This window comes from Pelophylax lessonae (assembly GCF_965119305.1).
Source record: "Pelophylax lessonae genome assembly, chromosome: 1".
In the NCBI taxonomy this organism is placed as follows: Eukaryota; Metazoa; Chordata; class Amphibia; order Anura; family Ranidae; genus Pelophylax; species Pelophylax lessonae.
Window position 1 is genome coordinate 552,842,556 of NC_138768.1, and position 14,848 is coordinate 552,857,403.

The 14,848-nt window shown below is 39.1% G+C and overlaps 1 protein-coding gene across 3 annotated transcripts in view; it reads left to right on the forward strand.

Moving 5' to 3' along the window:
* SPPL2B (signal peptide peptidase like 2B) overlaps positions 1–14,475 on the forward strand; it is a 108,074-nt gene extending 93,599 nt beyond the window's left edge. Inside the window, exons 10-15 of one of the 3 annotated variants that reach the window (XM_082255416.1) lie at positions 1,321–1,395; positions 3,095–3,157; positions 5,211–5,310; positions 6,416–6,493; positions 8,777–9,003; positions 14,067–14,181. In XM_082255416.1, the coding sequence (XP_082111542.1) occupies positions 1,321–1,395; positions 3,095–3,157; positions 5,211–5,310; positions 6,416–6,493; positions 8,777–8,958 (498 nt within the window). In that variant the 3' untranslated portion in view covers positions 8,959–9,003; positions 14,067–14,181. Of the gene's footprint in view, positions 1–1,320; positions 1,396–3,094; positions 3,158–5,210; positions 5,311–6,415; positions 6,494–8,776; positions 9,004–14,066 lie in introns of all 3 variants that reach the window. The other 2 variants (XM_082255414.1, XM_082255415.1) reach the window with 2 other exon arrangements.
* The last annotated feature ends 373 nt before the right edge of the window (positions 14,476–14,848 follow it).

Sequence of the window (14,848 nt, forward strand, 5' to 3'; positions counted from 1 at the left end):
CAAATATAAAATATACAAATGCAGATCTATAATCAGTGAAGCATAATAAAATGTGTTTTAAATGCCAGCCATGTTTGTATCTTACATTTTAGCTGGTATCAGCTGCTTACAGCCCCTGTACAGCAAGGCTACTGTGTGAGAGAAAGAAACAGTACAAGGAACCAGTTGGTTCATGTGCTGACATGAGGCATACTGATCACTGTGCTGCTTCCCCATTCACTGTCCAGTCACAAGCTGGGTTGGGTGCAGAGATGTATAGTAACTAAGTAGAACTACTTCACTACTGTACTTAAGTACCGAAAGGCGGTATCTGTACTTTCCTGGAGTAGAATTTTTTTCTCCTACTTCCACTTTTACTTCACTACATTTTTTCGATGATTTCAATACTTCTACTCCGATATTTTTTTTTTGTGCTGCATAGTTACTTGTTACTATTATAAAAATTACCACTGCCAGAACAGTAGATGGCAGGTTTCATGAAGCTCAAAACATGTGTATTATCAGCGCATACGAAAATAAATGCTACTGTATGCATAAATAAAAGCTGCATTTGAAATAATAAAAAACAATATGATGTTCAAACTTTTGAATTCTTTCTTTAATAACTACATAACACAGTACTTGTACTTTTACTTTCAGTACTTGAGTAGCAATTTTTTTTTCAAAACTACTGGTACTTTTACTTTCAGTACTTGAGTAGCAAAATTTTTACAAAAACTACTTGCAATACTTAAGTACAAAAAATGTTGAATACTTTAGTACTTCTACTCAAGTCACTTTTTGATCGAGCACTTCCACTTCTACTCAAGTCACTTTTTGATCGAGCACTTGTACTTTTACTCAAGTATGGGTTTTGAGTACTTTATACAACTCTGGTTGGGTGCAGGTCAAATTGGGCTCAGAGAAAGTGGATTAAATAATGCAGGGCATCAGGCTGAGGACATCTATCAGCAAAAAAGAGGATCTGCTCAGGAAATCTCTGGAATGAAGCTGAATATGACTTGATATATCCACCAACACATCTGTGACTTTGGTGTTCTGGCCAAAACTCTTTGCTATATTTAGGCAGCTTTAGTATGTGGCAGGTATGTGGGTTTTATACGTCTTGGGCACCAATAGTTTATGCTAAAGTTGCCACTGCTGTACAAAAGTATTGCTAGCTAAGTAGCTGTAGGTTTCCAGGCTTTATTATCGTTACTTTTATGCACAATTATCTGAATATAGAAAAATTATTCTATCAAACATGTCATCTTATAAATTAAATAAATCATTTTTTTTTAATTGAAAGAAAGTGTTAATTTTCCCTCAATTTCCTTGCAGAGCTGCACTTTACTCCTGTTCGTTCTCTTTATATACGACGTGTTTTTTGTGTTCATCACTCCATTCCTTACAAAGGTATACATTTTTTTTAATATAGTGGTTGAGTTATGAGTGGGGAAGGGGGTCTTCCAAATTTTCTTTCAAAATACTTGTTGTAGTCCTTTGTTGGTCTCAGTGCTGCTTATCTCCTGCAGGCCCTTTGCTGTCTACTTTTCCTGCCTAGTGATGTCTGTGTGGCATTTATCAGCATGGGTTTCTGCTAGCAACATAGCACATGGCCCAGGTCTCTAGTGGTCTCATACTTACCCTTCACAGTGCTTCATTCAACAGCATTGCTCAGGGATTGTAAGTGCTGTTGTTCCAGCACTGTGCAGGGGGAAAGTTGGAACCCTGGAGACTGGAACCACTGCTTTTGTGTGCAAGCAGCGGTCTGACTTTTCAGCATGCCTTTAGCACTGTCTATTTTAACCCCTGCTGTGTTACTTAGTATTTAAAATCACATTAAAATTAAACAGAAAGAAAAGCAAATGTATTACTGTATATGCAGCCTGACTGCATTACAGTAGTAAACACTGAGGCTTCAATTGGGCTGTAATTCTAGCTTCTGCTTAGCTATATATTCCATCTTGAAAACCCTTACATTCCTTCTTTGTTTCATTAATCACTAAACTTACAATGCGTATAACGTGATAATGGGCATACGCGTACCTGTGTTTTCTTTATAAGCCTTCACGTTCAGGTTGTGACAGTTCATAGTTTAATTACACATTTGGGGCTTAGCTCCTGGAGGTTGTGGGGCTTAAAGTGGACCTTTTTCCCTCCAAACACAAGAAATCTCTGATTCATGCAGCTCTTCAAGCTGATTCTGAAACCTCTTTAAAGCGGAGTTCCGGCCTCAAATACCTTTTTTAACTAAAAATACCCCTATAATACTAATCCATTGCCCTTTACAGAACCGCTATTCTCGTACTTACAAGGTGTACAGTATTGGATTTTAGTCAAAATCTTACTTTTAAAAACGCTGTCTGGGCGCGGCCATCTTGGATGTGGGCATCTGAAGCCGCAGTGTAATCTGCTGTGTCCTTCTTCCTGATTCCAGCCTCCTGGGAGTGATGACAAACAGCTCCCAGGATGCAATGCAAAGGCGGAAGTGTTGTCGGTGGCTGTGGCCACAGAGGGGGGAGAAGGAGGAAGTACAATAAAAAATGCCCTGAAAATAAGGTAAGGGACCCCCAAAACAATTGAAAATGCCCAATTGTTGATCAGCATAGCGAGCGCTCCAGGAATCACTAAATTTGCAAAATAGGCCGGAACTCCACTTTAAATTTTACATAAAATTAAAGCTTTATTTGTCAATTTACTTTTTTATTTCATGATATGTAATAGGCACTGATGACAAAACCATGGCCTCCCAGCTGCCACCTCATTTAGTTAATCTGTGATATCTTGGAAGAAAAACAAAAATTAATATCTTTAGCCTATATAAACTGTACTTGAAACACACTAGTCATCCAGAATATGGTATGTCACTGTGGTTAATCTGTCCCTGAAAATGGCATTCTTTAGAAACTTTCCCTCTTACCTTTTTGTTATGACAGATATATAGTATTTTCAGAAACTTGTCCAAGGAGAAATGGTCCTAGTGAGGGACTAGTGAGCATATTTAAATGAAACTTGTATTACAAATTAATTTGATCTAATATGATTTAATTAGTAAATACACTGAATGAGTCTCATCACTTCACCTTCAGAAATATGCATTTTTAAATTGCAGAGTGGTGAGAGCATCATGGTGGAAGTTGCTGCTGGCCCCTCAGATTCAAGCACCCAAGAAAAGGTAAGAACGGTCCATCTTTTCTATACGGTCCATCTTTTCTATAGCAATGTAATCTGTTAGCAATCTTTATTAGATTATGTTGCATACATATTTTTGGTTAAAAATTATGGTGCACGCGTACCTATGCAAAAGTAAAGTTATGTGATTAAACGACTATCGAAATGATTTTATTCATGGATAGCTGACCAAGAGCGGGAAATGGAACATTTCTAAACCACTGCTTCACTTGCTGGTGCTGATAGAAGTTTTTATGCACATCCTTTGGTTTGAAGAATTTAAGAATTTCTTTCATAACTTGTTTTTTTTCTGAGGTCTTCGGTACATCTACTTTTTACCCATTTGTATAAACTTTAATTGTTTTCCTGTGCATACTTTACCAGGTTTTTAGGCTGTAGGATATATATATATATATATATATATATATATATATATAATGTGTGTGTGTATATATATATATATATATATATATATATATATATATATATACATACACACAGTTTTTAGGTTAACATATTTGATACTGGGTAGGACCTCTTTTTCTTTTCTGCACAGCCTGAAAGTGGTTCTAAAGGCATTAATGCATTCTATGCATTAAGGTGAAAAAAAAACTCCTGTGTGTAGCTCTCCCCAGCCTCTCCCTTCCTGAGCCCGATGTCAATCCAGCTCTCTTGCTCCTCACTGGCTCAGACACTGGAGCCATTGGCTCCTACTGTTGTCAATCACACCTAGTGGGAAGAGAGCAGAGGGTGGGGATGACCTCCACTGTGTGTGTCAATGGCACACAGAGCATAGCTTGGGAGCAAGCCGGCATGAATGCCCCTATTGCAAGCGGCTTGCTATAGGGGGCACTTAGCAGGGAGGAGGAGCCAGAAGCACTGGCGGGGGATGCCAGAAGAGGAGGATTGGGGCTGCTGTGTGCACAGAACATGAAGTATAACGTTTGTTATTTGAAAAAGAAAATTACTTTTATAAACACTTGAATTCAATGCATGGTAGTAAATGTTTCTTATGGAATTTGGTCCATACTGACAGAGAGCATTACGGAGTTCTACAGATTTGTCTGCCAGAGATCTAAGCATTGCACAGTCCATTAGAGCACTCTATTTTTCACCATCATATTCTTGGAACTAGCCAGAGATTATAAAGGTTTTGAATGGACTCATGGATTCCTACTGTGCACAGAAGAATCCTGACATACCATTTGCATTTTGAAGCAGAAATAAAAAATTGTAATACTAGGCTATGCTTTTTTAATCTTTAGTTATCCACTTTTGCAATGATGTACCTATAGTAGCATAATTTTCCTGTTATTGGCTGACAGGAGTGGAACCCTGCATATTATTTGGCTACTGTTGTGCCATCCTCCTTAATGTTCAATGTGGTATTTGTTCATCAATGCCCTTGTGCACACTGTTGTAGAGTAACTATTTGAGTAGTTCTCAAGTTCATGTTAATTTGAACAAACAAAGTTACTAAGATCCTGCATTCTTTCTAGTCTTTTGATTGGGAAACTGAAACCCTTCTCTGCATAATTTATGTTTTTAGTGTTTAATTTCCCAAGCAACAACTGCACACATTGTTAGAGATGTATTCATTCGATAAAATGTTTTAATATTGTTCCTTTGAATTTTCTCATCACTGGTCGGAAATAAAGGTCTGTTTAACCCTTTAATGATTAGAAAATTGAGCAAATGTACTTAAAACAAAACATTTCAAATGAATGTCTACTCTAGTGTATACCCAGCTTTAGGTTAATTCAGCAAAATAACAAACATAACCTATAATAAATCTGGGTAAATTAAGCTGCGCATGTGCTAAAAATAGCCGTAGATCTCAGTGATATAGATTGCTGAATTTGTGTATAAATCTTTCTGGTCTTGTAAAAGTTGAGCTTAGCCTTGCTCCTGCCTGCCTTCTGTACCCACTTTGTCTCCAGTTATCCTTTTAGTGTTGTTTTTTTTTTTTTTTGTCTTTTAATTGTTCAGTGTTTAGTTCAATACATTTTGGGCCTTTGATTCAGTGATTCTTTCATAATTATTTTGTTCTTAATTAGCTCCCAATGGTTCTTAAAGTTCCAAGATTAAACTCTTCACCTCTGGCCCTGTGTGACAGGCCATTCTCTCTCTTGGGCTTCGGAGACATTTTAGTACCAGGTAAGGAGGTTACCCAAATTATTTTTGTTATGTCATTTTGAAATCAAGAAAATAAAAAGAGACCACAAAATATCAAACACTAATGAACAATAAAAACAAATAGTAATTAAATGGCGTCTTGTGAATATTGTGTTTTCAAACAGTAGCCTCTACAATTGGTACCACTGCTTTAGTTACTATAATTCATTCTAGCCAAAATAAATAAACTAGTTTGAAATATAGCTAAAATATATCAGACAACAGACATTGGGGTATAGGATGTAATAAAACTGCAACGTTTTTACGTAGGTTATTTTGTAAAATCTGTACTTAAGAAAAACATTGAGAGAAATATAAAGGCTGTTGAGCTCTCCTGATGAAGATATCATGATGCTGACTGGCCTTCTTTTTCACTATATTGCGTTACTGGCTTGGAAAAAGAACACATATACATACAGTACACTGATCAGCCATAACATGACCACCCACCTAATATTGAGTAGGTTCCCCTTTTGCCACCCAAACAGCCTTGACCTGTCAAGGCATGGATGACACTAGGCCTCTGAAAGGTATGCTGTGGTTCCTGGCACCAAGCAGTCAACAGCAGGTCCTTTAAGTCCTGTAGGTTGCAAGGTGAGGCCTCTATGCATCAGATTTGTTTTTCCAGCACATCCCACAGATTCTCTATCGATTTAGATCTGGAGAATTTGCAGGCCAAGTCAAGACACCTTCTTCCATTGCTTTGTGGTCTAGTGCTGATGCTCACGTGTTTCTTGTTGGCACTTTCGGCTTAGTGTTCAAAATTTAAATCACTAGATCCTAGGGCCAGGCTGTGCATATGGTGATCTAATGTTTAGTGTATCTAAGATTTTTTTAAGAATTCCAAGAGCAGAAAAAATAAGAAAAAAGTTAAATAACTAAGATATAAGGCATTACATTGTTTGTTTGAGGCATTGCAGGCTTTTCACATTTTGCATGCACAAGTGTGTCCATGTTTGAAGACCAGCAAACTAAGAGCAATTATTAAATTATTTAAAAAAAATGATTGCCAATTAAAGAAATCAAAACATATTTGTATGCAAAGCTAAACATGTTCACTTTATTCTCTTCTTTGTACTTTCTGCAGGGCTTCTGGTGGCTTACTGTCACAGATTTGACATTCAGATTCAGTCTTCAAGGATCTATTTTCTGGCATGCACCATAGGTATGTTTCTATGTCCATCTCACTATGCTCTACTCACTGTACTGAGTGAAAATGGAACTTGCTAGTGGTGACAGAAAGCAGACTCTAGACCCCTGCAGTCATAAGGTTCATGTAAGTGTGTTTCTGGGAATAGTGAGGTCTATTAGGCTTGGGAGGGTAGGGAATGCAGAAAATAATTAATGCATTTTGTTTGAAAGTGAAGTTATTTAAATGGGTAAATGCAGCCGTTTACTGGCTGCAAACAATCTTTGCACCTATTAGCTACCCAGTGCTAGGACCTTTTGTGGGCACTCTGGAGGAGATTTACTAAAACAGGCACACACGCAAAATCTGGTGCAACTGTGTACAGTAACCTGTCAGCTTCTAACTTCAGCTTGTTCAATTAAGCTTTGCCAATAAATCCTGAAAGCTGATTGGTTACTGTGCACAGCAGCTCCAGATTCTGTGTGCGCTAGTTTTAGTAAATCTGCCCCTCTGTGTCTTTTTTATTTTTTTTTAATTCTTTTTATTTCAATATGTGCATAAAAACGAACATTCCAAACGTCCTTTCAACAAAGGGACAAAACAATATAAAATAAATTATACAGTATCCAAATAATTATCTGTTTACTTAGTATTCATAATCTCTTTATGCCAAGGTATATCCATTTAGCTTAATTGGTCGCCGTTCTCCCGGTGTGCCCCAACCCCTTGCTCCATTGCATTCATAGATTTATTTCCTCATCATACTATGTGCATCCCTCTATATCCTCTTAGTTATCTCCTTATATTCAACCATTGGTTAATGTTGATTGACTCCAATTATCCCAAATTTTATTATATTTCGTTGAGCATCCTCTATGCATATACAATACTTTTTCAAATGGTAAAATCTGATTTACCGCTCTTATCCAGTTCTTAACAACAGGGGGCTTCACTTGAATCCACTTAACTGTGATTGTTTTCCTTGCCATAAACAGCGTTTCTCTAAGCATTATCTTGTGATATCTAGACCATGTTATTTCATCTAATATACCCAGCAAACAGGTTTCTGGGGTCAAAGGTACAGGCATATTCAAGACAGAGGATAATATTTGAATTATTTCCTGCCAGAATCTTGATATCACTGGACAAAACCACATAATATGTATAAAGTCTGCCCGCTTAGCACTGCATCTCAAACATTTAGGAGATGCAATGCTTTGCATAGCATAAAGTCTACTTGGAGAGAGATATGATTGATGTAGCATATATAATTGTTTTAACCTATTGTTTGCTGCTGGCGATACATATAAATGGGATGAACAGGCTTCTTTCCAATCTTCATCAGTTAAATTGGGAATTATTTACTGCCATTTTGTTCTTATTGCCAAGGGATTCATTCCTGAATTAACCCTGGTTAAATGTGCATATATTTTAGAGATTAATCCTTTAGGGCCCTGGGACCTAAGGATACCAATCATTGGATATCTAGAGATTCCAGGTCCCAAAACTCCAAATTGCGCTTGTAATGCATGTCGCAACTGTAGGTATCTATATAATGAGGTATGTGGTATATCATATTTCATTTGTATATCTGAAAAAGAGTACATATGTGTTATGTCATATACGTCTGCAAGGACTGATATCCCCTTTTGTTCCCAGAACTGATACTCTACCAATTGTTTCAGTTGATTGAACATTGGGTTTCGCCATAGTGGGAGATCCATGTTTATATGTGTGTTTCCCTCTATACGTTTTGCCTCTCTCCATATTGTACGAGCTAATGTTAACATTGGTATTTGCTTATATTTTAATTTATTCAAAGGTGCTTCTAGGGCTATAAGTAAATTATCGATTTGTAAAACATGAGCCAGGTGTGATTCTACCATCTGTAGTGTTACTGGTACTATCCATCCTGTGAGATGTTTAAGTTGTCCAGCGAGATAGTATCTGTATATATTAGGAAGTGCCATACCTGCTTCTGTTTTAGCTCTCTGAAGTGTGGTTAACTTTATTCTATTTCTACCCTCTCCCCAAATAAATGTGGTAAATAGGGCATCTATTTTTTTAAAAATAGTTTTAGGGACTATAACCGACATATGTGAAAAAATGTATAAACATTTCGGTAATAGGACCATCTTGATTAAATTTATTCTCCCTGCAACTGAAAGTGGTAATTTAGCCCAAGTAGCTAATTTAGTTTTAATTGTTGTCACCCTCTGTGTCTTAGATGCAATTTCTAAAATATTCCAACATGATGCCTTGTGTTATCTTTAAACTTTGTTATATATATTTACTTGTTCTCTTTTTGCCTCTGTGCAGCCTATGGTATTGGTCTCCTGGTTACTTTTGTGGCACTCGCCCTGATGCAGAGGGGCCAGCCTGCTCTTCTCTATTTAGTCCCCTGCACACTGCTTACAAGTCTGACTGTGGCCCTTTGGCGAAAGGAACTCCCTATGTTTTGGACGGGCAGCGGCTTTGTGGTGAATACCTGTTTGATATGACTGTCTTCGAGAAATACTAATGTTTTAAACTCTAAATCCGATAAAGTTGAGTAACCCCTTGCAGAATTAACACAATAGGATCATGTTTCTGTTACCAAATGTTACTGCTTGTGTGTGTTTAGTGTGTGTTAAAGTGAACCTATCTATAAGCAAAACACCAATGCATGGCGTGTGCAGTAACTACCTGGAACTTGGGACGAGTCAGGACGAGACCTCGCTGTTTCTGAGACAGCCTCATTACATCAATGTTTTGCTGCATGACAGCCTTTCATTAAATGTGTTAGGGTTTTGCCAAAATTCTGCTTACTATGTCCATTTATTTTTTTTTTTTTTTTTTAGGAAAAAAAAAGGGCGGGGGGGGGGGGGTTGGCTATAAACACATGTGCAAAACTCCCAGGGCTCAATCACAGACATCCCAACCTGCAAAAACGAATTTCAGGGAGAAGTTACTCTGCGCCCCACCAATTTAACACAACTAGAGGATGATCAAATTAAATGGAATCAGTATACAGGGGTTTACTTCTTCTGAGAGATAATAAAGGAACACTCTAACCACCATGACCACTTCAGTGATTTGAAGTGGTCATGGAGGTAAAAGTCAGAAACACTGCACATGCTGGAATACTTACAATTATGCTTTACTGCCGGCTGGTACTTCTGTGGGTACTGCTGGCTCAGGCTGGTAGTGCTGGCTGGTACTACTGTGGGTACTGTTGGCTGGTAGTGTTGGCTGGTACTGCTGTGTGTACTGCTGGCGGGAAATGCTGGCTAGAGACACATGATGACATCAAGTTCAATGGAGCGAGTGTGAGGACTCAGGAGCAGCGAGGCTGGAGGAAGATAGAGGTGATGCTTCCTGTATTGGTCAGTCTCCTCACAGGCCGAATGCATTTGATTCACTCCGCCTGTGACTCACTCAGACTGTCAGGATGGAGCTGGAACTATACAGGAAGCATTGGCTCCATTCTGGCAGCTCAGCTGACAGACACAGACTTAGCGGTAGCCGGGATATCCCGCGGCACTTACAGGTGTCAAGGAGTAGCAGGTCACATGCAGATTTACTGCAACAGGGTGGCTCAGCTGCGCATTATCACGTAGATCTACGTGATTATGTGCACGCGGTTCTGGCGGTGCACGTGTGCCCCCGAAACCGCGCTCCCACTTTGATTGGACGCAGCGGGAGGTAGACCGTAGGAAGAGCAGGCTCGATCGCCGCTGGCCTCCAGTGATCTTCAGCAATACTGACAAGAGAGCCGCCTGGTATGTAAACAATGCAAGACAGCTCTCCTGTCAGAGAGGCAGGGAAAGATTGTGTGATTTAGCTAAGCTCAATCACTGATCTCTCTCTGCCTCTTTTCAATCCATCCCCAAAACTGTTATAAAGCACATATAAGGGAACACATTTAACCCTTTGATCACCCCCAGTGTTAACCCTTTCCCTGCCAGTGTCAATATTACAGTAACAGTGCATATTTTTAGCACTGATAAGTGTAGTAATGTCACTGGTCCCCCCCCAAAAGTGTCAAAAATGTCAGTTAGGGGTCTGATCTGTCCGCCACAGTCGCAGTCCCATTAAAAATTGCAGATCGCCGCCATTACTAGTAAAAAAAATAAAAATGACATAAATCTTTCCCCTAGTTTGTAGATGCGATAACTTTTGAGCAAATCAATCATACGCTTTTTGGGATTTTTTTTTTACCAAAAATATGTAGCAGAATACAAATTGGCCTAAACTGATAAAAAAAAATTTGATTTTTTTAATTTTTTTATTGGGAATGTTTTATAGCAGAAAGTAGAAAATATTGGTGTTTTTTTCAAAATTGACGCTCTTTTTTATGTTTATAGAGCAAAAAACGAAAAACCACAGAGGTGATCAAATACCACCAAAAGAAAGCTCTATTTGTGGGAAGAAAAGGACATTAATGGTATTTTGGTACAGCGTCGCACGACCGCGCAATTGTCAGTTAAAACAACAATCTCAAAAAATGGCCTGGTCATTAAGGGGGTATAACCTTCTGGGGCTGAAGTGGTTAACTGGATTTGTTATTGTTGAAGACGTTTTACCACTCAGATGAATGGTGACACATCTTCATCCTTAATAAAGCTTTTGTCAATTATTAATAATAACCTCTCTGCCACCATCTATATTTTATAGCATGAATTAGTAAAGTATGAAGTGTACCTTTGTTAATTTCATACATTTATTCATGTCTAGAATACATTTTTTTTGCACATTATTAGATATTTAACCACTTCTGGACCGGAAGGTTTGCCCCCTTAATGACCAGGCCATTTTTTGCAATTTGGCACTGCGTTAATTTAACAGAAAATTGTGCGGTCATGTGACGCTGTACCCAAATAAAATGGATGTCCTTTTTGTCCCACAAATAGAGCTTTCTTTTGGTGGTATTTGATCACCTGTGCGATTTTTATTTTTTGCGCTATAAACTAAAAAAGAGCGACAATTCTGAAAAGAAAAAAACAATATTTTTTACTTTCTGCTATATAACATTCCCAATAAAAAATGTAGAAATCAAATTTTTTCATCATTTTAGGCCAATTTGTATTCTGCTACATATTATTGGTAATAAATCTCAATAAGTGTATTTTGATTGGTTTGCGCAAAAGTTATCGCGTCTACAAACTAGGGGAAAGATTTATGTCATTTTTTTTATTTTTTTTACTAGTAATGGCAGCGATCAGTGATTTTTAGCAGGACTGCGACATTGCAGCGAACAGATCGTACCCTATTTTTGGGGGGACCAGTGACATTACTACAGTAATCCCTGCTAAAAATATGCACTGTTACTGTAATAATGACACTGGCAGGGAAGGCACTAACCCAGGGGCGATCAAAGGGTTAAATGGATGCCTAGGGTTTTTTTTTTATAACTGTGAGGGAGATAGAAGCGCACGTGCCCCCAGGATCGCTCCCGCCGATTGCTGTACTGGTACGGCCATTTGTGCAGCTGAGCCAGCCTGCCGCAGTATATATGCAGTGGGCGGTCAGCAAGAGGTTAAAGTTCACCATCCTTTAGGCTCTGTTCACATCTAGGCGTTGCTATTTTTACAGGCGTTTTTCAGACATTTTTTTTTCTGGTGTTTTTGTGCAGGCATTTTGAGTTAACAAGTGACCAATGAAAAGCAGTAAAACGCCTTTAATCTGCCAAAAAAGAAGCTCATGAGCGAGGGGCGTTTTGCTTAGGGCGACAGAATGCTCAGATGTGAACGGGGGGCCATTGAAATGAATGGGATTTGTCTTGTTTGTAGAGCTGAGGCTTAGAGCAAAAAATCACCCCAAAACACCTAGATGTGAACGGAGCCTTAAGTATGGGTGACTCAGACTCTGTATGAACTTCTAGCCCTTTTCACATTCTGTTACACCTAAATAAACACTAGTGTAAATTTGTACCAATAAGAAAACTATGAAAAGTGGATCAGCAGCTGAAAAGGGAAGTACTGATTTAACACTCCCCCTTCCACCCAGTTTACCACTTTTGGAAACCTTTTTTTTGGACAAAGTTGGACATGTACCCACTCCCAGTTCCACTCAGATCACCCAGACCAAGGGTGTCAAACTATTTCGAGCCGTATCAGCATTATGGTTGCCCTCAAAGTGTCAATTGTATCAGTAAGACTAGGTGTCTATAGCGCTCCCACCATTAGAAGTCAAGAGTCCCCCACCCTCCCTTACATCACAGTGCAACTGCCTTACCTTGCGCTGTTAGGGGCAGAGCTGGGAAGCAGAAAGTGCAGTCTGGAGGATGACCAGAGGATGGCCGGAGTCAGTTGAATGCTAAGACCAGAGAGGCAGAGACAAGGGGGTACTGCGGCTGCACAGGGAAGCGCAGGATCTGTTGGGGGAGTTCTGTCCTCCTCTCTGTTGCCAACTGCTGAGACAAGGTGGGGTCGGAACACAAGGAGTGCCGCCTGCAGGAGAGGAGCAAGGGCCACATGAATTGGCCCGGCTGGCCAGATTCAGCCCATGGGCCTTGTTACTGACATGTGTGCCATAGGCAATTGGAAGTTCACCCACTTCCTTCCTGCCCACAATCTCCTGAGGATACATCCATTCACAAAGCCCAGCGCGACTCATACATGTGCAGTGCGAAGCCGGCTGTGAAGCCACAGCCGACTTTCCACAAGCAAGATGGTGGTGCCCGAGACCCGAAGACCAGCAAAGAGCTGGCCCAGGTGAAGACTGGATCCCTGAACCTCTAAGTTTGTGCTGACATCTAATTTTTTACATTTATTTTACAAAGGACTGTAGCTGTGAAAATAACTCCCACTTAAAGCAAGATATTTCTGGCTAATGTCAAATTTAAAGTGTAACTCAAGGCAAAAGTTTCCTAGTTTTGGATACAGCGAAGAGGAATTAGAATACCGGTCAGATTTTATTGCTGTCTATGATCCCATTGGGGAGATTCACCATCTCTGTTTGTCCTGCTTACCATTATCACCAAAAAAGCAAAATAAAATCCCCCATTTTGGGTTGACATCAAAACAGGAACAGAGAGGAGGTCTTCCAGTAGGGATAATAATTCTGGTGACAACCTGGGAGTCCCCACTTTGGAGGGATTTCCTTTCACTTCATGTTTTAGCTATGGGACAGGAAGTGAAGGGAAATCTCCCCAATGGGAAAAACTGACAGGAGTTATAACCCCTTTTAACTGTATCCAAAATGAAAAAAAAAATGGTTTTGCCTTTAGAGCTATTTTAATATTACAGGCCTGTAAGTGAATGCCCCACCATATGGATGTTAAAAAAAAAAAAAAAAACACAGCCTTTGCTGAACCAGAACAGCTATCTGAGGGAAGTACTGTTTCAGTTTGATCAGCCTTATCAGAAAGCTGATGGTTCAAGCATGATAAATCTACATTTTATTTTTTTTTATTTTTAGTATGATTAATTCCTGTGGGTTTACATTGTGCTACTAATCTGATTCTGCCATTGTTTCAGAATTTTTGTTTTTTTTATCTCATATTATATATGTATTTTGCTGTCTTTTAATAATGGCTCACCTTTTCGGACTTGCATAACATAATGGAGTGTATTTTGTACTGCTGCCGACATTATGCGCATAAACTGACATTTATTTCCTTTTTCAGCAAAAAGACCTTCCAAATCCTCCTCTGGTTCTAGCTGCCAGTGTCTCAGAGCCAGTATTGGAACAGCATAGTGAGAAAGAAGAACCTAACGTAGGTCAAGAATGCCATTCAGCAGAAGAACAGCAGCAAGTGGGCACTGAGACGGGCACATTAGATGCCACAGAGGAACAGACATGCTCAAATACAGAGAGGACAGTATTAAAGCCAGAAGACCCTCTGAGCTCAGAATCTGCAAATGTGTCTGAAAAGCAATTTCCCCCAGATTTGGAAAGCCCTGGCGCCGAGGACTTGAAAATCTCCAAAAACCCAAATGCTTGCTAATTCACTACAAACTCTTCAGAACCACATATTTATCCAAACGCAAACTGGACCACATGAATACTTGTCAAACTAAATCTCAGTATATACAGTACAAGGCCATGTAAGAACCTGAATGACAGCTTTATCTTCCAGCTACCTCCAGTGCACTCAGTGAGGCATCAGACAGCCAGTCACAGGGTGACCAATAGTGAGGACATATGAGCAAAGCTCTGCTATGGCTCTATATAAATGTTTTACGGTACACATCTCCAGTAAGGATGGTATGTTTTAATATCCTGCAAGTTGAACAGGTTGTTCCCTGGGTCCTTGCAGCAGGAAACATAGTTAGAAATCATATTTAGAAAACATGGTACTTTTTGTTAAAAAAAAAAAAAAGAAAGAAAATAAATTAAAAAAGAAAAGTATTTCAATTTTCATTACATATGCAGTATGTGTGTAAATATTTATACACACTATTGATA